General features: G+C 37.0%; 2 protein-coding genes across 3 annotated transcripts in view; both read right to left on the reverse strand.

The window, feature by feature from the left end:
* The window catches only part of hectd3 (HECT domain containing 3), a 26,352-nt gene extending 23,523 nt beyond the window's left edge, over positions 1-2,829 (reverse strand). Inside the window, exons 1-2 of one of the 2 annotated variants that reach the window (XM_015041756.1) lie at positions 2,721-2,829; positions 1,953-2,414 (exon numbers count right to left, since the gene is read on the reverse strand). In XM_015041756.1, the coding sequence (XP_014897242.1) occupies positions 1,953-2,306 (354 nt within the window). In that variant the 5' untranslated portion in view covers positions 2,307-2,414; positions 2,721-2,829. The remainder of the gene's footprint in view (positions 1-1,952; positions 2,415-2,720) is intronic. The other variant, XM_015041757.1, reaches the window with a different exon arrangement.
* best4 (bestrophin 4) overlaps positions 1-24,952 on the reverse strand; it is a 30,816-nt gene extending 5,864 nt beyond the window's left edge. Inside the window, exons 1-9 of the mRNA XM_015041759.1 lie at positions 24,740-24,952; positions 24,497-24,655; positions 24,311-24,411; positions 23,492-23,725; positions 21,660-21,814; positions 21,301-21,378; positions 20,287-20,439; positions 19,411-19,491; positions 19,180-19,334 (exon numbers count right to left, since the gene is read on the reverse strand). Of these exons, the coding sequence (XP_014897245.1) occupies positions 19,180-19,334; positions 19,411-19,491; positions 20,287-20,439; positions 21,301-21,378; positions 21,660-21,814; positions 23,492-23,725; positions 24,311-24,411; positions 24,497-24,648 (1,109 nt within the window). The 5' untranslated portion in view covers positions 24,649-24,655; positions 24,740-24,952. The remainder of the gene's footprint in view (positions 1-19,179; positions 19,335-19,410; positions 19,492-20,286; positions 20,440-21,300; positions 21,379-21,659; positions 21,815-23,491; positions 23,726-24,310; positions 24,412-24,496; positions 24,656-24,739) is intronic.
* Between the last annotated feature and the right edge of the window lie 1,994 nt (positions 24,953-26,946).

The following is a 26,946-nucleotide window of genomic DNA, read 5'->3' on the forward strand; positions in this document are numbered from 1 at the left end:
GCATGAAATTATTTCCCAGTTCTGAGTTTCATGTTATTCAATTCCAACTCATTGTATGGTCAATTCATCTCATTTACATAAAACTTTAACTCATTTTAAGTAAAAATAAGCAGAAATGTTGAATTACTTAGACAAAAGCCCAGAAACATCCAAATGGATGCATTACCACAGACTAGTACATGTGAAAAAAATATTTCCAAATAGTTTATCGCTCCCTCTTTACAATGTGTTGTTGATCCTGTTCATGAACTCACTGCTTAATCCTATTTTTTATCATAATATGCTTTTATCCATTTGCAATGGATTTATATAATTTAGACATTTTAGAGTCCCAGCTTTAAAATAAAACTACAAAATAATAATCTAAATTTACTTCAGTTGCTTCACCCAGGATGTCACGATGTGTTGGTGGTGGTGGGGAGATTGAACGCAGGACTCAGGATGTAGTGAAGTTGACGTCTTTAATAATCAAGTTTAGCTCTAAACAGTCCAAAAACATGCAACACGGCAGAGTGGAGACAAAAACTCAGCACCGGCAGCAACTAAACAAAGACTGACAGAATAAGAGCCATGCTGCCACAGGACTTTCCAGTTCTACTGTGACGACTTAAACGAGGCTACAAAAAACAACTTACTTGACTGACTTACGACGAATGACACTGACTACGACATAAACAACAACAAGGATCCGACAAGGAACACAGACAACAGGTGGGTATAAATACAGACGGGGTAATCAAGGGAACTGGATACAGCTGGGAAGCAATCAACGGGGAGGAACGGACAGAGACCCACAGGAAAACAGGACTGAACACAGAAAACTCAAAAACAAACATACAGAAACACGGAACATAACACAGGAGTCACCTGCCTCTCTACCAGCAAAACAAAAGTGTGCAATCCCAGGCACTCCTTAGAAACACAATATTTGCAAAGCACTATAATGACGACTGAGGTCCAACTCAGCCAATACGCACGCAGACGAAAGTGATGCTGGTTGGACATGAAACTCACCTGAACACGGCTGTCGCATCTCATCTGGATATTTAAGCAAACGAGGAAGGAGTATTATTTCCTATCGCCATTAGGCCTTCAGCTGAAAAGGTACTGTAACTTTCATTTTTTTAACTATTGGTGTAAATGTGAAGACAGAATACAAAATAAAAATAAAATTGGTGCATTAAAGTATTTTTTTAGTTGCTTTTTGCCATCTCATACTGAAATGTGTTCAAATGAAGCTTAATGTCTTTATGAAAATACATTTCCATCATCTTCTTATGTAGGTAATATTCTGCAATTTTAGATTCTCATTTTAGAACATAATTGTGAAAAATGTTCATTTTAATGTTTAGATATGTTTTTTTGAGTCAAGGAAACTTCTAATTTTAAAAATATTGGTCAAGTAAATAATTGTGATTTACAAANGGTTAGATGTGCCCTTTTTTTTGAGCACCTGCCCCTTTAGTGGTCTCTACACGGCCCTGAATAAATGTATAATTTAGTCCATTTATATATGGGTTTTAAAATTATAAGTCAATCCAGCACTGTTTTCGTGTAATGGATCGGTATTTGCTGATAATAAACTTCAGATATTGGTGTCGGAAGTGACTGAACAAATCAAAGTTTTGTTGTTTTTAGATGTTGGACCAAACTTGTGAAGCTACTGGTGTATTCAAGTGTGCTGTACTGGTGCAGAGTTATCAAATAAATTTGTAATTTATTTATATAATTTATGACTGTCTTTAAAAAAAGAAAAGTCTGTTCAGTTTTCTTTGAAAAAATAAACATTTTACGCCAATCCTGCGCTGTTTTCTGTATCAGATCGGTATCAATACTAAACCTCTGATATCTGCACTGGAGATGAAAAAAGTGGATTGGTACATCCCTAATTGTGGGACAATAAAGGATGTTTCTTTTTTGTTTTAACTAAAGGAGAGGGATGATGAGCTCACCTTGTTTATTTTGACCCAGAGACCCTGGCTGTTGCAGTACTCCTCCCCTGTGGTTCTGATGCAGGTCCCTTTCTTCGGCTCTATGCTGTACTTGCACGACTTCTTGCTGTGTGGAACCTGATGAGGGCTTTCAAAGATAGCCAGGAGGGTCTTCCCCACCGTGGATCCTCCTGCAGCAGCTCCAGCAGCAGCAGAGCAGCTGGAGGATGAATCCTTGCAGATTTTGTAGCAGACCTCTTTGGGAACATAGCACAAACTCTCAGGGATCGGCTCACTCCTCCTGAAGCTCTCGATGCACCTGTTCAAGAAGCGGATCCTGCCCAGGAGGAGGTGAGGGTTGTCTCCCAGAGCCATGGTGGAGAGGATGAACAGAGGATCAACAACCCGGCAGCAACAGGGGGAGGACAACTGACATTACACCTCTGTCCTGTTGTGTTTCCCAGCCTGGATGCAGGGATGCTGCTGCAAACAACACAGAACATTCCGCCTCAAAACACGATTTACAAAGACCTCAAAGGTCAGACATGATCTAATAAGAGGGCAAAGTTCACTCACTCTGAATAAAGAGTCGCCTCATTTCTAAAGGTAAAAGTCACTGTGCTAATGCTAACATGCTAGGTGTTCTGTAATGACTGGGACTCTTACTCTTTGCCAACAAAAACTAATGAAAAATCCAGCTAAATATTTAAAATACTAAGTCAGACAAACGTCACACAGTTTAGGAAGAGGTCCGAAAGCTGTCTTCAGGAACAGCAAATGTTAACGTACCTGCTGAGAAGAGTTGAGATGGAGAAAGTAGTCTATTCGAGTCTTGATTTCTAACAACGCGGAAGTGCAAAAACATCCGTTCGGTGTCCCTTTCAAAACAAAAGCTCGAAACTGTTTAATTTTCAACACGCTCGGTGTTGTTCAAAGATGTGCAATTAAGTAAAAGTAGCACTACTTAAATATATCTTTACAAGTAAAAGTAAGAAGTAGCCATCCAATAATTTGTTCAAAAGTTAAAAATATCACTAAAAAAGGTAAAAAGTCTTATCAGAATTTCTGATTGTTTCACAGAGACGTCATGATCAGATATATAGAGAGTTGTGTGTACCTTCTGGGATTTAAAGACTAAAATAAAGAAAAACAACAAAGGTAGGTATATTATATAGAAATTTTACTCCAGAAAAAGTTAAAGTATGTTTAATAAAATTATCTTTAAAAGTACATTTTCCCAAAAAAATTACTCAAGTAAAAATAACTGAGTAACCGTCTTGAGATGCAAGATAGGAAAGGGATCTCAAGCTCCAAACACTTCCTTATCTCATATTTATAAAAATAGCTAAATGTAACGTCTCTGCAACTTTATTTTAGTAAAGTGAAATTTGGCCAAACATTATGAATAAGTTAATGTGATGCTTAGACAATCCAGTCAAAGTAAATTTATTTATATTCTGATTTACAACTCAGCCAAACAAAACATTTAAACAGTATAAACAGTAAAACAAGAAAGGAAAGTGGTTAGAAATCTACTTAATGCAGCCAAAGCCCTAAAACAGACATGTCCAAAGTCCGGCCCTGGGGCCAAATGCGGCCCGTGGTCAAATTTCATCCGGCCCGCAGCCTCTGTCATCAAATCAATAACGTCTGGCCCGCACGTAGAATTAATACACTGTTCAAAAAAATAAAGGGAACACTCAAATAACACATCCTAGATCTGAATGAATGAAATATTCTCATTTGTTCTGTACAAAGTTGAATATGCTGACAACAAAATCACACAAAAATCATCAATGGAAATCAAATTTATTAACCAATGGAGGCCTGGATTTGGAGCCACACACAAAATTAAAGTGAAATGTTCCCTTTATTTTTTTGAGCAGTATATATCGGGCAGCAGAACTGTTACCTGCATAGGCCGGAGCTTACACACTAAACGCTGTTCCTCGTTTACCCACTAGAGGGCAGCAGCCCTGTGACTCAGACCATTTGCAGCTGCAGAGTGACGCATAGAGCCGCCAGCAGGTGGCACCAGCAGCTTTCTCTCGCCAACTTTTACCGACAGCTGGATAAGCACAGGTTTCGAGAGATTCGGTTTGTTAAGAAAATGCTAAGCTTGTTTGGGTCGACGTTTCCACCTGTTAGAAATCAAAATAAGGGACGTGTCGTCCTGGTCTCATAGGAGGGAGGGGTGGGGGGACGCTTCGACTGGGGTTACCAAGGGACCAGTCCCTATATATTTAAACCCGTGGGGGGGGGAGCTGCGGCAGTTGGACGCAATATCGCAACATATAAACATTTGTAGAAAACGGAACAAATTGCGTCCCGTTTCGGTTCAGTACGGAACGGAACGGGTTCCAAACCCAAGTCCACGTATTTGTGAGAAGACATTCTCGGTTGTGAACTTAAATAATTCTCACTTACGAGACATCTTGCGCATCAACACCACTGCCGTTGAGCCAGACCTGGCCTACGTGCTGCAGTCCAGATCTCAGTATCACATTAATGCAGACAAGTCATTTGTCATTTACAATAAGTCTGAATAAATTTTGTTTTTGTTTTTAGGATCAAAATGAGTCATAAATTCAGACAGGTTTTCAGTTTTCACTCCAGAATAATAAACTTTTCAAAATCTAATCAACATTTACTAATATGTCATATTTCAAATGAGCCCTGCACTTGTTGATATGACTATTACTTACTAATTTTTCTGTTATTTTATTTAAAAATTCTGTAAATATCGTTAGAAAAAAGTTAGTGTTAAAAAAATGAAGTTAACTGAATATTCAATTGCATATGATAAGAATGTTTCAAATGAACCTAAAGACATGCTTAAGATCGCTGAAATTAAAATAAAAAAAGCAAATGTAAAACACAGAATGGCTTGCTGAAATGTGTTTAAATATATTGCTGTTCTATGTAAAGGACGTCCGCCAAGGTCGGCCCCCCTACGTTTTTAACACACCAAATCTGGCCCCCTTTGCAAAAAGTTTGGACACCCCTGCCCTAAAGGTTAGAGTCCCAGTTAAACGGCGTTTTAACTAAAGTTTTAAAGAGTTTGAAAACCCCGCCCTATGCACGTTCCTGAGTTTTCACACATTCTAACAACGTGTCTCTCTGCGGCTCTTTCCTATATACAACACTGATGAGTGCGGACTGAATGCTCATTGATGGGCCATTAGCGCCTCACTGATGACTTATTAGCGCTCCTCCCCCCTTCTAACAACGCGCCTCTCCACGACTTTCGGTTGAGATCATTGATCATTGTCTCTGCTTGACACAATGATCAAGCAGAGACAATGATCAAGCAGAGATCATTATCTCTGCTTGATCCAATCATGAGACTGGCCAAGCTGCTCTCCTACCGGAGGTGGGGGCTCCAGTCATATGACTTGGACTCGAGTCATTAAAATTTAGACTTGACACTTGACTTGAAGTTATTTACTTGAAAAGACTTGATATTTCACCCAAGTCAAAAATTTAAAACACATTATTTATAAAGTGGTTCCATTAATTAATTTCACTCATTCCGTATTAACAGGCGCGGACCGTCCCTCAGTTCTTCCACACTCCACATGTATGTGTGTGTGCGTAAGCTGCAGCACAACCAATCAAATTAACAGAATTTAAAAATAACGGGGCGTTGATTGGAAAAAATATAAAACAATAAGCAATGAAGAAATGCTAAAGGTTGATTTAGATTTGGATATTGATAGTATAAACTCCTCTGTTTGTGAAGCTATTTTAGGAGCGGCCGTGGAACAATTCAAAGGAAAAAATGAAAATATAAGAAGAAAATAGTACCATGGTGGACATAGGAATGCGATGTGGCAATTAAATCTAGAAATAAAGGCTTTAGATTGTTAAAAAGAAATCAGAATTTTGAGAATTTTCTGGAATATCAAAATTCACAAGCTCATTAAAAGAACAGTAAAAAGTACTAAAAAGGTTCATTAGGGAAAATTTTGTAATTCAGTAGGAAGGGAAACAAATATTTTAAAAAATTTGGGGAATGATTAAAAACGAATGAATGGAATTAGAAGTGAATATGGGTATCCAGTTCTTAAGGATGGAGATGTAATTGCTCTAAATGAGGAGGAGAAGGCAAATATGTTGGATAAGAAATCTGTTGAAATTCAAAGTTGTAATAACTTAAATACAGAAGAATAAGGAAAAGAGCTTGTATAATTAAGGAAAATATTAATCTGTTAGAAGTAGATACTGGATATAATGATTTATTAAATAATTATTTTCAATATTTTAATTAAACAACGCTTTACGGAAATCAAAAAATTCTTCTCCAGGAAAAGACAATATTTCTTATATTATGATTCATTGGGGGTGCTGAGAGGAAAGCGATGAAAACAATATATAAGGTCTGTATTGGATTATGGCAGCTTAGCCTTTGGATCAGCATCAGAAACACTTCTTTAAAAATTAGATAGTATTCAGTATCAAGCCTGTTGTACAGGAGCTGTCAGAACAACTCCAATTTCAGCTTTGTTAGTTGAAATGGGGGAAATACCACTTTACCTCAGAAGATTACAGTTAAGGTTATCTTATTGGTGTTGTTTAAAGGCTCATTATGAAAACCATCCATGTCAAGAAATTTTAAAACCTAGTTGGGAAAAGGGGAAAAAGACTTTGAAATCCTTTGGGTGGGAGATAGAAATCGATGTGAAAGATTTTGATTTATCGTCTATAAATATGAGTGAAACAGTTCCTCTTTCACTGCTCCATCCATCTCTGTTTCATGATATCGTTGTGGACTTATTGTTGGAGAAGAGGAAAAAAGGAAATTCTTCAGAATCATACTCAGTGCAATCATTTAAAGATAATAAATATTATGGTTATGTTCAAGTGTATACAGATGCTTCTAAGAGCTCAAGTAGCAACAATGGGGTGTTGATTATTGTCCCAGAATTTAGTATTAAAAAATGTGAGAGGATTTCTGATGGGGTCTCAGTGTTTACAGGGGAGGTGATGGGCATCATTTTGGCTTTAGGTTGGATTGAAGAGGTTCGTCCTTTGAGAAGTTTAATTTTGTTCTGATTCAAGTTCATCATTATACTCAATTAAAAATAATCACTCTCATAGTAGAAAAGACCTTTTATTGGAGATTCAGATATTACTTTATATAATTCAGACCATGGGTTCAGAGGTCATTTTTGCATGGGTTCCGTCTCATATAGGAATAAAAGGAAATGGTTTGCAGATAAATATGCAAAACAAGCTTCAAAAACCAGTTATATTGAGATACTGATTCCATTTAGTAAAGAGGAAATAAAATCTATTAAACAAAAGGTTAAGGAAAGATGGCAGAAGCAGTGGGAAGAAGAGAGAACTGGTAGATCCTAAGGAAAGTTGGTGCAATGAGGGGAACAGGAAGAAGTAGAAAAGGGTTACATTTTGGTCATACAGGTTTAAACAGTACGCTATTTAAAATGGGGAAACATCCAACAGGTAATAGTGATTTTTGTTTTCAAGAAGAGACAGTAAAACATGTTTTGTTGTTATGTCCTAAGTACTCTGAGGAGAGAAGGAAGTTAGAATGTAGACTTATAAAGAAAACTTTACAGTTAAAAATACAAGGTGTTTTGGGAAATTCTTATATTTATGAATATCTACGTTATTTAATAAACTATTTTTTTGGGTGGGGGGGTATATCATACAAGTTACATTCTGATTCACACTTCCTACCAGTAGGTGGCGGTAATGCACACCTTTAAGTTGCTTGCCTACCGCCATTAATCAAGAAGAAGAAGAAGACGAAGAACGTAAAAGGCGGGGAAAAAAACGAGAGACGAAAAAACCGCTCAGCGCAGATGTGCTCCTGTGAGAAATTTCTTTTGGGTCCATCAACCATGAAATATCCAACTAAAACAGAGTGAAACATACAAAACCTACAAGACCAGGATCTCAGAAGGAAATAAAACTTCCAACTGTTCGGCATTTGAAGTTGCACAAAGAGGTAAGCGGTACTTTTCTTTTACTATGAGACAACTGACTGGCTAACGTCGTGTTAGGAACTCTGGGTTACGTTGGTGGTACCGCTTCTCATTCACTTGTATGCTGTGTTTAGTCATGCTACATAAATATGTGCACCGTGTTAGCTCAGGAAGCCGGTGGACGGGGTCCGGTTCAGAAAGCAGGTTGTTTACTGAACTCGGGGAAGAAAGTTTGTCTCTGTTCCATCAAAATGATGAACCGTGTCCAGTTCCATCACAGGATGGGAAACCACGGTTTCTTACACCCCTTTCCTACCCTGCCCCCATATTAGTGTTTTCCCATAAATATCCCTCTTCCCCCCACGGCTCTTACGTTAGTTAAAGTTATTTCTCTCTTAACTCTTTAATTCTTAAAATTAGCACAAGGATGCATTTTTTGGCAAGATGGATTTCCAGCCTGCCAAAATATGCATCCCCCCTCTATTCTCCTCAAATATCATTATAGTGATTTAAAACTTATACCAGCAATTCATGGAACTATTCTAGCTATGTAGAAAAAGTTATTTCACTATTAACTATTTTTTTCCTCAAAGTTAGCACAGGGATGCGTTTTTTGGCAATATGGATTTCCAGCCTGCCAAAGTCATATTTTCTTGTCCTCCGATCCGATACTCCGCTGTCGCTCTTGTTTTTTCTCTCACTCTGCGCAGCCGCAGAGAGAGACAGACAGACAGACAGAAGCTACTGCTTTCTGCATTAGCTTTCTGCCGCTGCAACAAGCTAAGAGCATAGTTAGCCGTAGTAGAGCTAATCAAACTATTCAGTTTGACTCTGTTCATTCTGGTTGGCCTTTGTGGTCTGAGTTCTTTTTATTTTCAGTAGAAAATATGGATCCTAAGCTTTTTGAAAAATTTTTAAATATAAAGTTAATGGTTAATAAATTAAAATTAATAAACAACCAAGGCAGGTAAGTTGAAAGTTATTAAATTTTTTAAAGTACAGTCTAAAAATTATTCTTGAACTCAGTTGCTTATGGTCCTAGAATTATTTTTACCTCATTACATGTCAGGAACATGATGTCGCCTTCTCAAAAAATGAACTACCAAACAAATATTGATGATTAAGAAAAAGCTTTATGTTGACAAAACCCAATATCAGCTTTAGTAAGCAAATAAGGAACTAAAAATATTCTTTATGTTGTTATTCGTGTTTTTATTTGACCATTTAGATTTTTTTATTTTAGGCTGCATGTGACAGATGTGGTACCACCAAGGCTGTGTTAAATTCCCACCAACCGACACAGACTACTGCTGTGCAATGTGCATATAGATGTTTGCACCAACATTCTTTAATTAATTCAGTTCAGTCCATTTGTAGTTTTAATTTTTAATATAAGTAATTGGTTTTATAAAAAGGTTGCTGTCATGAATATTCTTTTGTTGAATTTAATAAAAAAGTGATGTCATATTTATGTAAAACCAAACTAAAAATTATTTCTACATGCTATACATTTAGCAAAGTTGCATATCAAATGTACTTCCTTCAGTATCTTTGCAATAGTGATAATAAAGAAATAACTTTTTCTACATAGCCAGAATGCTATTAATGGTTTTAACCACAGTGCAAAGCAGCATCCTATCTCTATGTTGTAGACCAAACATGAAGGGAAACCTGAGTAATTCCTGTTAGCCATTGTAATAGCCTAGGATAATACCGCCACTTTCTGGACATAAAATTATCATGTTTTAACAAGATTACTTATCACGTTTTAACAAGATTACTTATCACGTTTTAACAAGATTACTTATCACGTTTTAACAAGATACTTAACACGTTTTAACAAGATAGTATCAAGATAGTATCACACGTGATAGCGCTAGAAATTTTTTTTCCTGCGTGATAGCAATGCGGTATCAAAAGAAAAAGAGAATTTCAAACCATTTGCGGAGAACGTTTTCGACTGAAAAAAAGTTCCACTCATGTGTCAATAAAGGTGTAAAAACCGTATTTATTTCAAGTAATTTGCGAATAAAACCCACGATTTTAGGGATATCTTTAAACTTTCCTCTACGGTCATATTTCAGTCCGTTTTCTGGTCATTATGCGAGAGCTTGGAGCGATGCGCGCTCCCGCGACAGGGGACGCAATTTTGGGCAGGCACACCGGTGAGGAGCTCTCCTCGGAGTCACACATCAAGCTGATTTTATATCATTTTATTATAGTATTAGTATTATTTTTCCGGTTACACGATGCATCAAACCATATCAAATGCGTTGTGTACTTAGAGTTGATGGGCGCGGCCGCACGGACATCTGAGAAACTCGTGACCGTCAGGCACGGTCGGGTCCCATAAACTCGACCAACCAGAATAGTTTCTGTGACGATTAAAAACTCAACAGACACGAAATGGAACAACTATTAAAGCCACATTAGCAGCATTGAATTAAATCTCCCATTTGTTGCGCATCTCTACGTGGTGCAGCAGATTACTTTATTATGCAGGGCCGGTCCAACGCTGTATGGGGCCTTGAGCAGAATTTGATTTAAGGGCTCCTTTTTTTGCTAAAATCCTCAGCACCTCTAACAGCTTCTGTGTTAGATTTAGAGAAATATGTCAGAAGGGAGTAGTTTAATTGATCACCCTTTGTGTTTGTAAATTCAAAGATTAAACTCACAGCATCAGATTGTTGCTATGGTAACAAAACAATCTAACTATAAATATTGTTCTTTGAAGTTTTACAAAGTAAACTTGCCAGCTCCTTAAAATCTTGGATTTAAATGTTAAACAATTTAAAATCTTTTAATTTATCTATGCCTAAACAATTGAATAAAATTTAACAGCATTTATAATCTCAAACAAGTGTTACATTTATGTATCTGTGGACTGTGTTNAAATGTTAGCATTTATGGGGCCCCTGAAGCTCTTGGGGGCTTGATGGAGCCGCTGACTTAATTTGGATTAAACAAAAGTGCAAATTCGTTGTTTTTAGACTAGTTGTGGGTTTAAATAGCATTTCACTGGAGATATTTTCCTGTAACACATAATTACACAGTAATACTTTAATATTTCCTGTCAACTTAACATCTTTTAATACAAAAACATGGTGGACCGCCTCGACACCCCCACCACCGGGCTTAGCAAGATTTCTGGGGGAAACCCAGCAGATGTGAAATTGGTTGTAGATTTAACCCCACTTGGACTGACATATATTTATTTTACCATCACATCCAAATTCAAAACCACTGTGCTTTATTTGCAGTGAGTGCATTGTGTGTTTGGTTTTTAAAAGAACACATGATCTATTATTTACATTTAGCATAATTGGAACATTGTTTAAAAAAATAAAAACGACTCGAAATGACTTGAAATTCCAAGCTGGCGACTTGACTTGACTTTTGCCTGACTTGACTTGAGGACAGAGACTTGAGACTTGCATAACAGTGACTTGGTCCCACCTCAGACATACATGTTGTAGCTTATTTCTTAATTTAGTTAAACTTAATTTTATACTCTATTCAGGACTTTGGTTAATTGTTGCTGTGTTAAAATATGCTATGAAAATAAAGTTTAACTTAATTTCTAAACATTGTGTCTTGCAGGGCCCAGAAAACTAGAGGAAGTTGGAAAATCTTCAGCTGGACTCAGAGACAAAGATTGTTTTGGCTTTCTGCTTTTCTGGGACAAACATCTTGATTTGAAGTGTTAAAAACATTTGGCAAACTCACCAGTTTTCTTTCTCTGTGCAGCAAAGGTAAGTGCACTATTTTCTTCCTGCAGCTACTATTTTCTTGCTGCAGGGAGAATATTTTTGCTTTACTCTGTTCTGTTGTATCGTTTTTGTCAGCAGCATAATGGCAAGACAGTGCAAGTCAAGTGTGACACCTATACGCAATTTAAATGGTTTTAAACAGGATAAGTTCGTCCTTGACCTTTCATGTGGTGATACCTATGAAACTTTAAACATTTTCGATGTTGAAGAAGCTTTGGACAACTTCAGGAACTCTTTCAATGCAGTGGTTGACAAGCACGCACCTGTTGTAAGCTGTGAACATCAGAAAAGATCTGGGGATCGACCCTTTCCTCAGGAGGTCAGTACAGATGGACGCCAAATGTCAGATCCTAAACAAATCTGTGAAGCTTTAAATAAGCATTTTATAGATATAGGTCATCTGTTTGAAAGAACCCACAATGGGCCACCAGCCTTAACAGACGAGCTCGATGCCAGGATAACACCAGGGTGTTGTTTCAAGTTAAAAGAATTTACTTGTAACGAAGTTTGCCACGCCTTGCTAAATCTGGAAGACGGTGCCATTGATACAGACGGCTTTGAACCTTTCTTTTTAAAACATGGATCTCCTATAGCAGCGATCTACATAACACACATCTTTAACCTCTCAGTTTCAACTGGAACCATCCCTGAAGCCTGGAAGGCTGCTTATGTAACGCCCGAACATAAAGGTGGCGAAACATCCGACCTTAATAATTACAGGCCGATCTCTAAGCTTCCATGTTTGGCAAAGATTCTTGAAAGACTGGTTAAAAATCAGCTCACATCGTTCCTAACAGAGAACCAGATGCTACATGAACGCCAGTCTGCGTATCGAGAAAACCACAGCAATGTGACGGCTGCTACTGCTGTTTTAAATGACATCATAACTGATCTGGACGATGACCAACACTGTGCAGTGCTTTTTACTGACCTCTCCAAAGCGTTTGATACGGTGGATCACGCTGTGCTTCTCAAAAAACTCAAGAGGATTGGATTTGATGGAAAGGCCTTTAAATGGTTTGAAAATTATTTCCAAGACAGACACCAGAGCGTTACCAATGGAAATGTTGCATCAGATTTTCTACGTGTTGAAAACGGTGTTCCTCAAGGCTCTGTTCTAGGTCCTGTTTTGTTCAACATCTACATGGCAGACATCGCTTCATCCGTGAAAGGCTGTAAATTTCACATGTTTGCTGATGACACCGTTCTGTACTGCAGTGCTGGTGATGCTGAATCTGCCATCACAACCCTTCAGCAATGCTTTACTCATTTACAAAACGAATTCAGGAAACACAAACTAGTTCTCAATGCAAAGAAAACAAAGTACATGATGTTTCCATCAGACAGTGATGTTGACGATGGACTTGTCCTCTCCAGTTTGGATGGCACAAATATCGAAAGAGTCAAAAAGTACAAATATCTGGGCCTGTGGATTGACGAGGATCTGAGCTTCGCTGATCATGTGACAACTTTGGCCAGTGATCTGACAGAAAGAATCGATTCTTTTCAAAGAAAAAAGTCACACCTTACCACGGAAAGAAAAAAAGACTTGGTTAGAAAAGAATTTCTGTCCAAGTTTCATAAGGGTCACATTTTGTACATGCATGCCTCACCTGAAGCTCTCACACAGCTGGATGATGTTTATCATTCTGCTTTAAAATTTATCCAAGGGCATGGAGATGATGCTGATCATCATACGCTGTATCATGAAATGAGATTGCTTTGTCCCTCTCTGATGCGTGAGAGAAACATGATACTATTTATTTACAAAGCTCTGAAGGGTTTTTTACCCCCTTACATTAAATCAATGCTTGTCAAAGATGAAGCCAGATCAGGTGATTGCATTTTGTTGCAGGAGCCAAAGGCCTCTACTGAAGTTGGAAAAACCAGATTTAGTTACGTTGGACCCAGAACCTGGAATAAAATGCAGGAAGAACAAACACTTGAGCTTTCTGAATCTGAAATGGACGCCAAGTCTTTAATTTTGTCCTATCTGACTTCCACATGTTCTTGTTGTTGCCGAGACTTGAGAAATCCTAAGTGGGGACTCTAGGTGTTATTTTCTTTGACACTCATTTTTCTGGTCCCCAGATTAATACTAAGATGCATGTGTTCATAATATGATCATAGTTAACCCTTCTAAACAGGAACGTGCGCCGACGACACAGCCAAATTTGCAGTACCGATTTGCATTAACGATCAAACAATTGCTGAAAATGTCTGATGTAAAGAGCAAAAAGGACAACACTCAGACGTCACAGGAGAAAAGAACCGTCAAATTCACACAAAAGGGTTTGGAGTTTTATATAAAAACATGTCAAGAAAAACAAAGTTTAAAGTGTTAACAAGCTTCAAAACAACACTACCTCTGTGCAATATTTATATATATTTTATATTTATTCATATTCTGTATTTTTAAATTTTTGTATATATACATTTTATGTGAACTTGTATAATGATGATAAAATGCATTGTATTCTATTTTGAAAGAGCCCAAGTAAAGGACACATCCCTCATCTGACTCTCCTGTCGTCAGACCTAAACAAAGACAGAAACAACTTCAAATGGATAGACGAGAGCAGGCACGTGCAGAGGGGGGGGGCTAGAGGAGCCTGAGTACCTGCCCCTTTTTTTTCTTGCCCCCAAGTGCCCTTTTGGTCAATTTTTTTTTTGATTTTTTTTTTTGTATTATTATTATTATTATTATTATTATTATTATTTCCTAAGCCCTCTGACACATAACATGTACTAAAATGTATTTATTCATTATTATTATTATTTATTTATTGTTTTTCAAGAAACAACCTTGTTACCTTTGACCTTTTGCCCATGACGCACGACGCAATGGGGTATAAGGCACGGACTTTTTTTTTTTTTTGTTGTTTTTGCCACATAGAATGCTTCCTGTGTTCAGGCAGCAGTATGTTAAAAATGGCTCCTCGGTTGTTGTAGGACTATTAACGATGCTTATATAATTATTCAGACGTCCTGAAACGCTCCAACAATAAACAAAGTATTTGCACCTGGATGTGTCAAAACTTCACAATAACTTAAAAGGTGAGTTAATAAATCGTTTGTATTCACCATAATGCCTCATATGTCTGACGTAGCTAACAGGGACAAACTTACAAAGGTGCTATGTAAACGTTAAGTGTTTTGATTATCTGTGCAGTGTGCAATCTACATATCTTTGCTTTATAGATATATATATATAAGCATGTATAGATCTATATTGTGCCCAAGATATCAATTAAAGCTGAAGTTAGCTTTCGAATGTAGCATCTAATTTGGAAAATAGCTAAAGGGCGATTACACTTAATTTTTCAGTATCTTGAGCTTTTTTAATGTGTTGTACTTTAAAAACTACAACACCTAGTCATTTCAAACCTAACCAGATTATTCTGCACCAACAGCAGAATAAAGAAAACATTTGTGAAACCTTGTAATTGATTTGTGAAATTTGTAAAATATCAATAATAGAGTCCAGAACGCATTAGATGTGAATTATTACATTGGCATTATTTGTTATTTTAACTTTCCGTTTTCTTTTTTTTATTATAGCTGGAGTTGGACAGATCTGTTTGATGGCTTCCTGGAGGGAGGATCGGCTGAGCTAATGCTGCCAACAACTTTGCTCTATTTTTATTTTTTTTTACCTTAATGCTTACCTGGTCAGTTGAGGTGGCAGTGTGTATTCTCTTGATTACTGACAATTGTCAGAACCACATGGACTGAGCTGGTTACATCAGCTCAGTCCACTGCCTGGACAGGCAGTGGACAGGCAGTGGACAGGCAGTGGACAGGCAGTGGACAGGCAGTGGACAGGCAGTGTCCACTGAAGGCAGTTATTTCTCACTGCCTTCAAGTGCAGTGAGAAATAATCTGAATCTTTATTTCTCATTAAAACGACTTCCTGTAATTTTAAGATTGTTTGGTTCTGGGGTTTCTTGGGGCGGCTGTTCATTTTATTCCCCACTAGATGGAGTCCGAGAGGCGGCTGAGCGGTGGGCTCGTCCTATGACGTCATCCCCACACCAGGGATCAATCATCTCGGCAGCTTAAGAGAGGCGGAGCGCCGAGCGTCAACCTGTGATGGTTCCTCTAAGCCCCTCAGAGTTTGCTCCCAGTTATCTCCTGGTAATCTGTCTTTTTCCCCTGCTGTTAGAAAGTTTACCTCATTGTGATTTTTGCTCTTCTCAGGATTCCTCTGAATCTGGATCCGGTTCCAAGTTTTTTGCTCACTCCTCGCGACGTCAGGGGCAATTACCCCGTCAATGCCCGAGCTCCCGGACTCGCCTGTAGCCGTTGTTTCTGCGGAGCTCCAACCAGTCGTTCCACCGACTCACTGCTGCCTTCAAGTGTCAGCCTATCTGTCCGTCCTCCAACGCCGCTCACTGTTCCTCTGCCAGCCGCTCAGCCTCACTGGTCAAATCTCCAAACCCGACAGAGAAAGAATCCCAGAGTCTTTAAAGAACCCCAGGACCAACATTGCTTCTCCCACGCCGTTGATGCACACAGCTCAAGTAAGTTAGCAAATTTACCGCCAACAAATCATCTCAATTCCAACAACCTTGAACTCACCATCTTCCCTATTGTCTCCTCAGGGTGCAGCCGTTCAATCCCAGGGCCCGATCCACATCTGATTATTCTTCGTAAATAAACTTTGTATTATTGTTCATTTGTCTCCAGTGGTGTTCTTGCATGTGGGCGAAATCGGTAAAGCCCATCATGACAGACATTGTTATAAACTTGCATCTTTATTCTGCTGTAATGATGACTGCATTCTTGCAATTAAAGATTCTCGTAGCCTGACCTTAGTGCTCTTGTACAACTCACAGAACAGATGATTGAAATAAAGGAACTTTTTGAAAGTATTTTCTGTGACTTTATTATAGAAATTGAGGACGGTTGGAATCGATTAAAATCAAATCTGGTATGAAAAAAAATCTTGTAAATCTTATCATCCAGCCTTATTCAATATATTAAATTATGACTACATATTAATATTCACATTTCTTTGCTGGTATTACCTAAAAGTGTTGCATTTTAATATCTCACTTGAATTCCTGATCTACATGCAAATACTTGATAAAACAAACAGAAAAGGGGAAAAGGTTTGAAATGTAGAATATTACAAATGAGATACAATTTTATTGTAGGAACAAACAGGATAGCAAAATGAACAGTGAATATATAATATACTTCCTAGCAGCTAATCAGACATCAGAGTTGTTTGTCTTTACTGGTGATGAAAACTCTGGAGGAGAGGAAGCCCGGCTCAGCCCCAACAAAGTCTGCAGGTAGATTTTTGCATATCTGGTCCTAATTTAACCAAGTACTGTAAATAAAGAGTGAGTCCACGTTGTGATGGTCCGGCAGACCATGGACTAAAGGACGCCCTCAGCGGGTCCAGGTGCTTGGATCCAATGGAAAGGTAATCGGCACAGCGGCCCAATCATGGTTTAGAAACACATCACATGGTGTTGTGATGCATTTTTGAGAGTTTTGCTTGAAAATAAATTTGCAATATCTCAGGAAATTAAATGTTTAAGAGAAATAGTTCTGGTATCACAAACTGCAAAAAATGTTTCAGAGGTGCAACAACACTGAAGTTACTAAGAGTGAACTGAAATATTTACTACTTAGAAAATGCATGTTAAAATCTAAATACTCTTGAAAGTGCAGCTGAAATTAATTTAAGCTACTAGCAGGCAAAGCACATTGTCTGCCTAATATCTGTACCAACAGTAATACAAAAAATGATGCATAGAAGAGGCATTAGTTTATAAGTTGAGGCAAACCTAAATTTACTATTTTAAAAACAAAAAGCAGCAGGAGAATGTAACTTCATAACCTCATTTTCTAAGCAAAATATCGGAAAAAAATTATGTTGTGTAAAGCAACAATAGATTATAACAGCCGAGTGGAAAGATTTACGTGGATTATAATTATGAAACAGCAAAGGTAGATGTCATATTTTTGGGATTCGGGAAATGCGTGATTTGTACCATTTGTTCTTTGGGTTTTTTATGTGGATCAGCTGTAAAGCGAAAGTTTTGGACCTTAATCTGACGGAAGTGACTGAACAAATCAAAGTTTTGTTGTTTTTACACGTTGGACCAAACTTGTGAAGCTATTGGTGTATTCAAGTGTGCTGTACTGGTGCAGNTAGAAAAGAATTTCTGTCCAAGTTTCATAAGGGTCACATTTTGTACATGCATGCCTCACCTGAAGCTCTCACACAGCTGGATGATGTTTATCATTCTGCTTTAAAATTTATCCAAGGGCATGGAGATGATGCTGATCATCATACGCTGTATCATGAAATGAGATTGCTTTGTCCCTCTCTGATGCGTGAGAGAAACATGATACTATTTATTTACAAAGCTCTGAAGGGTTTTTTACCCCCTTACATTAAATCAATGCTTGTCAAAGATGAAGCCAGATCAGGTGATTGCATTTTGTTGCAGGAGCCAAAGGCCTCTACCGAAGTTGGAAAAACCAGATTTAGTTACTTTGGACCCAGAACCTGGAATAAAATGCAGGAAGAACAAACACTTGAGCTTTCTGAATCTGAAATGGACGCCAAGTCTTTAATTTTGTCCTATCTGACTTCCGAATGTTATTGTCCTTGTTGGGACTGTAAGTGGGGACTCTAGGTGTTATTTTCTTTGTTGGCACTTATTTTTCTGTGTAACATAAATACTAAGGTACGTGTTTTCATAATAAGATGAAAAGTTGAAGATAAAAATCATTAAATCCATGAATATTGTGTGGATCATAAAGGGATTTCTGTTTGTTTTAATAATGATACTATAAAGGGAAAGTCTACTGCAGTTAAAAAATATACATGATTAATTCAGCAACTAAATTAAATTTTGCTTAAGGCTAAACCCTCTTAGCTTGATTGTTTCTAAACTGTACTTTATTATTGTATTGAAGTCATATTTTGTTGTCAGTTTTATTTTGGTTTCTTTTAAATGTTAACTTTTAAAAGCCTAACCAACAGGTCTGTAAATTAGTCTTGGGTAAAATGACTCATTGTGAAGAAAACAGGTTATTTTAATTTTAACATTGTTTTATATCTTATCCTTGAGCAAATAAATCTGAAACTATGTTATTTTGCATTTAAATGCAGAATTTTAACCAGTTGTTGCATATATTGTTGCTTTTGAACCGTAATAAGTGGAACATTAACATGTTTGATGTGTACTGATGTCTTAACAATGTCTCTTGACAAAATGTAATGTCTGTTATTGGCTTTCACAGCTGTTGACTATATGATGTTTATGTTTTCATGTTGTAAAGCACTTTGAACTGCCATGTTGCTGAAATGTGCTATAAAATAAACTGGATTGATTTAATTACATTTTTTATTAAAGTTATTTTCATTGTTTTGTGTTGAAAACCTGTAAAATGAAACTAAAGTGTGTTCCTCTCAAATAAATCTGGGTTTCTTTTGCTCAAACTCATGTTGTTTCTTCTTTTACTGACTTACTGAGAAGATAAATTGTAGTTTCTTCTCACCTCATGTCGAAAGTGGAGCCTTTGAACGCTGGTCTCAACGTCTCTGCTGCCGTCGACTGGGTGTAAGGGACGGAGAAGAGGCCGTTCTTCCAGTGCTTGTCCTTCACCACCGGAGCCAGGTTCTGGTACATGTCGTCCACAGCCAGCATTGAAACCTGCAGGAGATGAGAGTAAAGTTAAAATCCATATTTTAGGTCTGGTTGTGTCAGAGCGAGCCGCTGAAACACAAACCTGAATGTTTCGGTCGATCAGCTGGTTGGTTTCAAAGTCATCGTCGTCTTCACCAAAAGGGTTGATGATGAGCTCTCCTACCTACAAAACAGATGCAAAAAAAGCAACTTTAACTACTTAAATATGATTTTACTGAGTTAGAAGGACTAGTCTTGATAGCATTTACTCTTAAAATTAATCAAAAAACCATGGAATTAGACCAGCTACCGCATAGTACTGACACTCTTACAAGACTGTCAATGCAGAAATATCAAACCACACTTATTTCTAATTGGTTTGATAATTTTCTCATCATGTTGTAATATAAGGTCTGATTGGTAATAGTGTTGAATTTATAACATTTGCTAAAAAATCTGCTGAAATGTGTGAGAAATAACTTAAAATACCATACCAAGTCATATTTTACCATATAAATAATCCTTTCAACATTTAATAGGTTATGGCAGTTGGGCTTTTCATGACAGAGTTTGTATTTCTGCCAAAGTAATTCACCACCATTATATTTACGCTCAGACGTTTTCCTTTCAAAACAGGAATCAAACGTTCCCTTTACCCTGTTATGTTTTCGACATAAAACCCTGAAGACTCATAAACATTTACAGCTGTGAATAGAAGCTGCTTCCACTCTTAGTCTAAATTTGCTTCTCCATAGTTTTTTAACTGTTTTTTTATTTATTTGTTTGTTCCCTGTCCAGCTTTGTGCTTCCTGTTCCGCAGAGCTCAGATCAGGTTGCTAGGATACCATGGCTCCATAGCAACCATGGAATGCTATGAGGTTGCCATAGCAGCCTGTGACTCAGAAGTTTAGCTATATATTAAAGATAATAATACAGAATGTCTTTCCTGAAATACAGTAAAGAAGGAGTGTCAGGTCACCTTTAGCCAGCCGGTGTAGAAGAAGAACTGCAGCAGGGTGAAAACCGGGACGTACATGTCAAATCTGTGACCACTGTATCCCTTCTCAGGATTCAGAAACTGTCGGCCGATGACGCAGAAGGCGAAAAAAGAGTAAACTGCAATGGTTACGACCTGTATGAGAATGAAACAAACAGTTACAGGATAAGTACACAAGCAAAACGTTTGTGTTGATTCTCTGGCATCATAATAATCCCAAATTATACTTAAAGGCATCTTTAGTTCTGAACAAGGATGGGAAGTTTGAGGCGTATAAGTTCAAAACAATCACAGTAATAAGGTAACTAAGGTCACAAACAGGGACATTCAATAACTCTTTGATGAATGTTGAATTAATATGAGTTTCAACAACTTTTAATTTCCCTTTGGGATAAATTAAGTATTTCTGAATTTGAGGTGAAGATCAGATGAGATACTGGCCCTACTGCCTGTTTGGTTCAACATTTTAATCCAAACATGCCAAATGATGCCAACATGTGAGTATTTTTGGTTAAAGGTGTGTATTTTATTATTGATCCGATCCCAGGTAAGTACAGGGCCAGTATCACTGATACCAATACTGATAACGATACTTTTTATTATTTAGGCTTTATACAAAATTAAACATCTGACATTCATGTGTTTGTTTAATTATTTTTGTTAAAAAGGATAAAATTGGGACAAAATTGATGCAAAATAGAAAAGCAAACAAACCTGAGCTAATTTATTGACCACTCTAGTATCAATCAAATACTGATACCAATATGGTATCAGTATTGATATCAGCTGAGACCTTATTGGTCCTATTTATTAGTCTGACTGTTCTGACAATAAGCCTGATGTTTCCCACTCAGGCTTAGAATCAATTTAAAAGTAGTTGTTGTTGCGTTGCATCTTATCATTATTTTTAATTAATACCTAACTTCTCAATGATTAAAATAAAAAATAAATTACTGTTTGAAAACAGCAGATTTTAAGTGATTTTCCAGACTGTACCTGAGTGTAGACCAGAGGGAGGCTGATCCAGTCGTAGTGGAACAGCAAACTGCATTTGGCTCGGTAATTATTCAGCTCCTATTGACGCAGTACAAGAAAAAATTAAAACATCACACATACAGGTGTTTTATTTCATCTATACAGCACTTTACTTCCTTTGAGTTTATCTTAATTTATAGTTTTTTCCCGAACAGGCTAGGATCGCCCCTGCTTGTAAGGTTTTTGTGTGGAAAAAAAAAACTGCAAAGAGAAACTAATGACCTTCAGAAACCCAGAAAAAGCAAATATACACATATAGAAACAGAAGTACGTTGTGCATAAAGTAGTTTGTGTTTTATTTGTAGAGAAGAACCGCTCACGTCCATCAGCAGCCTGAGCGCGATGTCGTCCCTGACCCGGCCCTCCTGCCGGGCCTGGGCCGCCAGGTTGGAGAACCAGGTCAGAGGCATCCAGTACTTGTTGAAATCAGAGTGAAGAGACTCAAAATTCTTCAGCTCGTGTGTCGTCATGAATCCTGCACAAACATTAAACAGGAAGTCAGTCATGAAAATATTTTAGCATCAATTTTTAGTTTTGAGTTAAAGGAACTCAGTTTCAGCTGTTTTCAGTTTTCTGGAAGTTTGTTCAGCCAGATATAATATATAACATATTATATAACATATATAACTCAATAAATTATTAAGTCAATAATTCCTAATTATTGATGAAAAAGTACTAGTTTCACTGGCAGATTATTTCACTTATAAAAAGGGGAAAATGTTGCTATAAGTGAAATAATCTGCCAGTTGAACTAGTATTTGTTCATCAATATTAAGGAATAATTTACATTAAATAAGCCCCTTTATCTTGGTGGAAAGTTAATAAAAAGTATGTTTTTTTATTTCAAATGCAACATATTTTCACTAGAAACTAAGATTTTGTATTTTTGCAGTGTGGATCTTTCATGAGAAGTGTTTAGACAAACATTTAATGCACTTTAATTTTTCTCTGAATGTAAATGTCTTACATATAATATGTTCTTTATAGTTTTAGATTACACTGCCCTCATGTGGAGGATGTTGAAAATATGTGTGCAGGAAACCAGCCAGGTTATTATAACAGTGATTTATGAGAAACTTGTCTTAGTATACAAACTGTAAGTGCATATCTGTATTTCAATGTCATGTTTTTGCTGCGTTACATAACCTTGTATCTTATTCAGTTATTGTTGTGGAGATGATTTAAGGAGAGTCTGATTACAATTTAACAAGAGTGGAACATTTCATGGAGCTCAGTTCAATCCATCATCTGTAAGATCAAACCTGTCAAAAAGTGTCTGTTTCCCACTGAAGGTTTACGCCAAGCAATGAGCAGAGCAAACGAGAAGAAAGTGGTCTGACTGGTAAACTGGTCTATAAATGAAGTTAAATACAGGAGAATCCTGAAGAACAATATTTTCACAGGGTGTTGATATTGATCCAGAACATTAACAACCCTAAACATACAAACAAAACCACAAATAATGGCTTAAATCAAAGAATATCTATGAGTTTGAAAGGTCCAGTCAAAGTTTAGACATAAATCCAAATGAGTATCTGTGGGAAAATTTAAAAATTTACATGTACAGACACTAAATGATATGCAATGGTGTATTAGGCTTATTTTAGATAGAAATAAAAAGGACCATATTTTTACCAAAAACATAAAAGCTTTTCAGAATAATCTGAGAAATGTTCTGTAATACATTCATCTCTGAATGTTTTATTTATTTAAGCAAATTTTCAACTTTTCTAACTCAGAAATTTCTTATCTTTTCTACAAATTTCTGAGATTAAGCTTGAAATTTCTGAATCTTTTCACATATTTTCAACGTTTCAAACTCAGAAATTTCCTTGTTTTTTTCATAAAATTTCTGAGATTAATTTGAAAATTTCTGTTTTTTTCTAGCAAAGTTTTGACAAAAGGAATTCAGAAATTTCCAAGATTAATCTCAAAATGTCTCGTAGATTTGCAGTTACTTATTCAGTTTCATTGCAGTTTAAAAGCAGAAACATTTCTGCAGAGATAAAACAGAAAATTAACAAGTAATTAAATTGACATAAAAACAATTTCTGAAAAAACATATATGCTAAATTCCATCTAAAATGGTCAACACCAATATTCTCTTTATTTGCCCCGATAAGGGGCAGTTTTCCTCCGGTTTGGTTCCTACCTGCCTCCACGACGTGCTCCAACGTTGGGAAGCGTTTGCGGACTCTGGTGCTGATGGAGCGGAGGATCAGGACCGACGACAGGTTGGCGTACCTCATCAGGGTCCGGCGCAGCAGGCGACCGCGGTCGTCGACGCCGTGCACGTTTCCCGACACGACCATCATCAGGTTGTCCGGCAGCGGGAAGCTGGTGTACTGACCCCACCAACGGGTGAAGGCCTGGTTCACGTAGAAGCCTGGACAGAACAAAAATAAAGAAATTCACTTCATGTTCAGATCAGCAGGGATGCTGATGATACGGAGGAGGATGGAGGACAATGAAAAAGAAAAAAAAAATTATTCTGACTTCTGTTTTTAGAATTCTGACTTTAATTTCAAAATTATGACTTTTTCTCAAAATTATGATTTTAATCTGAGTTTTCTTACTTTTTAAATCTCATAATTCTGACTTTTTATCCAAATAAATAACCAAGCATTCCTGGGTGTATGCCAACTATGTTGTTAGTACAGTATATGAACTATAATCACATAACTAGTTCAGTTTCGTTGTAGGACTTAGAAATTTACATTTTATCCACACTGAAAACCTGTCTAAATTTATTTGTAGATTTTGACTTTTAAGACTTGATTTGCCTGGAGAAGATATTCATTGAATATTTAAACATTTCTGCAGGGAAAAGTCAGAATTCTGAGATTATAATCCGAATTCTGAAGGAAAAAAATCTGAATTTTGAGATTAAAGTCAGAATTATGAGAGAGAAAAATTCCAAATTCATTTAATTTGTTAATTTATCCTCTTCTGTGCGGTGGTCATGTTTTACCCAGGACAAACAGGACGGGGATGAAGCTGGTGTTGGTGAACTGATCGCAGTAAAGGGCGACGCGCTCAAACAGATCCTGCTGCCTCGGTGTGAGGAGGAACCTGGATACAGAAACAACATTCAGTGATGCTGCAGCAAAGACCCACATAAATAATAATAATAAAAACATTAAATAAGCTAATTTACCTGTAAAACACACTGAAAAACAGATAGACAGCACAGAAAACCAGGAACTCCTTATACATCAGCTTGTAGATGCTTCCCTTCCACCTGAACAGCAGCCTGGAGAAGCCATGAAACCTGGCGTTGGCTACTTCTAGCGAGTACGAAACAGTCATATTCAGGCTGCAAAAACACACAAAGCAACTTTTAAAATGTGCAGAACATTAGATAAGACATTCAGAAGAAAAAAGTGAAGATATGTCTCACCTGAGAGCGTTGGTACGGTGTTGGATCTGCACCTCGCCCTGAAGAAAGACTCTTTTCTTCCTCCGAATCTGAATTTAAAGCTCTCTGCTGAGTCGTCATAATTTACGGCCTCGGCTTTATTACCTGAGAACCTGCAGCCAGAGGCAATCACACCTGCTGAGATTTGAAGCATTTCTTTTATCAAAGGAAAACCACATTGTTTAGATGATTTGATTACGTCACAGCTTTTCTTGACATTTTGATTATTCAGTGGGAGTTCCTGCGGTGGTAGACGTCTAAAGTGCATAATTCAGATTAAGATTAGATTTATTTTTGATTACACCATTTTATTCATGCTCTGAATAAAATCCCCAAATATTTAGACCCAAGTCATCCAGTTTGGGTTAACCCTCAGACTGACCAAATGAATGTAAACTTTTGAATTTGAGGAAAGTTAAAAATAAAAACCTAAAAAAAATTTCTTGCCAAGGTTTTTGGCATTTAACAAATAGAAATAATTCAAGTAATTTTAACTGAGAAAAAACAAGAAAAGTTTGGTCTGATTTACCTGTGATAAAAAAAATGTGTGTTGTGCTTTTTTTATTCGGTATGTAAATATCTTGTTCAACTTTATATACCTGGGTACAACTTTTATAACTTTGCATTTTAAAGCTCACCCATAATCATTCAACTATCTGTGACAGAAACAAATATAGATTTGACTTTACTTTTCTCTTAAGAATGTTCAAATATTAACAAACCTTGTAAATTACATTTATTCTCTATTAACTTAAATAATTTCTGAATTCCAGAAGGAAGATTTTAGTTAAATGCTTTATAGAAATGTACAGAACTAACTCACAAGAAACATTTCAGCAAGATATAGCACCTTTTTTTAAGCCGATAATTCCTTAATTTTGATGAAAAAGTATTAGGTATAAGTGAAACAATTTGTCAGTGAAACTAGTACTTGTTTTAGCAGCATTAATGAATTATTGAGTCTGAAAAGTTACTTGTAAGTTAGCTCTGTATGATTTCAAGTGTACTACGATTTACAAATATTTTGTAATCTTAACAATGATTACAAAATATTTGCATTAGTTGCTGCTAAAAGATTAAAATCTGTCCTTCATTCTATTATTGATGAAACTCAGTCTGGTTTTATGAAAAATAGGCACATATCAAATAATATAAGATTTGTTTTGGATATTTTAGATTATCCCGATCTTATTCATGATAATGGTTTGATATATTTTTTTAGACTTTTATAAAGCTTTTGATACGGTCGAACATGAGTTTATTTTCCAAAGTCTAGCTAAGTTGGGTTTTGGAAAAGTCTTTACTTCTATCATTAAAACCTTGTACCAAAACAGTAACAGCTCCATCAAACTAAGAAATGGCTCCTCTCCTAGATTTAGCCTCTGCAGAGGAATCAGACAGGGCTGTCCCGTCTCCCCTATCTCTTCCTGTTGGTGGCTCAGATTCTGGCCGTTCATATTAAAACTGGTCCTTTAAAAGGGATCACTATTGCTGATAAAGTGGTTACTTTAACTCAACTGGCAGATGATACTACTACTTTGTTTTGTTTTTTGTTTATTTTTTCTGATATGTACACAGCACAGTTGTTTTTTATCGTTTACAAGAAATAAAAAATAAAAAAAAAGAGAGCGAGATAAGGCGGCTAACTGGATCCGGCGGTTGGCAGAGAAGAGGAAAGACGGATCTGCTGTGTGAGCTGAATATTACAGTGTTAGCAGTGATTCTTCTGTTCATCAATAGAGAAAATTCATCAGAGATCATCTGACTGTCGCTGCTGGATAAATATTCAACATCACTAAAAAGTAAACAGATCGACCATCAACTCAGAAATCCGGGATCTTAGAGCCGTTAGCGGTTGGGATTCGTTAGCCGCTAACGGTCCCACCTCGCTTTGCGAGGAGGAAGACGGCAGTCAAGAGAAGTTGTTTCTGAGTTGAATATTTGGACGTGGCATTGGGAGACGGCAGGATTCTGATTTGGGCACAGTGCTGGATGTTTGTTCGGTAATAGTTGCTACAATTGACGGCGGCGGGGAACTCCGGAAAGAACCAACCGTTGGAGATGGTATCAGTGAGGACGCTTGAGAGCGGTCACCCAGACAAAGCAAGAATAAAAAGAAACTAATTCATCGCAAGAGATGCAACCGGGCGAGACGGAGAAAAGTAAAGATATTGGAGATCTGAAAAGAG

Source organism: Poecilia latipinna, unplaced genomic scaffold (genome assembly GCF_001443285.1).
Source record: "Poecilia latipinna isolate Pla-1442-1.1 unplaced genomic scaffold, P_latipinna-1.0 Scaffold568, whole genome shotgun sequence".
NCBI lineage: Eukaryota > Metazoa > Chordata > Actinopteri > Cyprinodontiformes > Poeciliidae > Poecilia > Poecilia latipinna.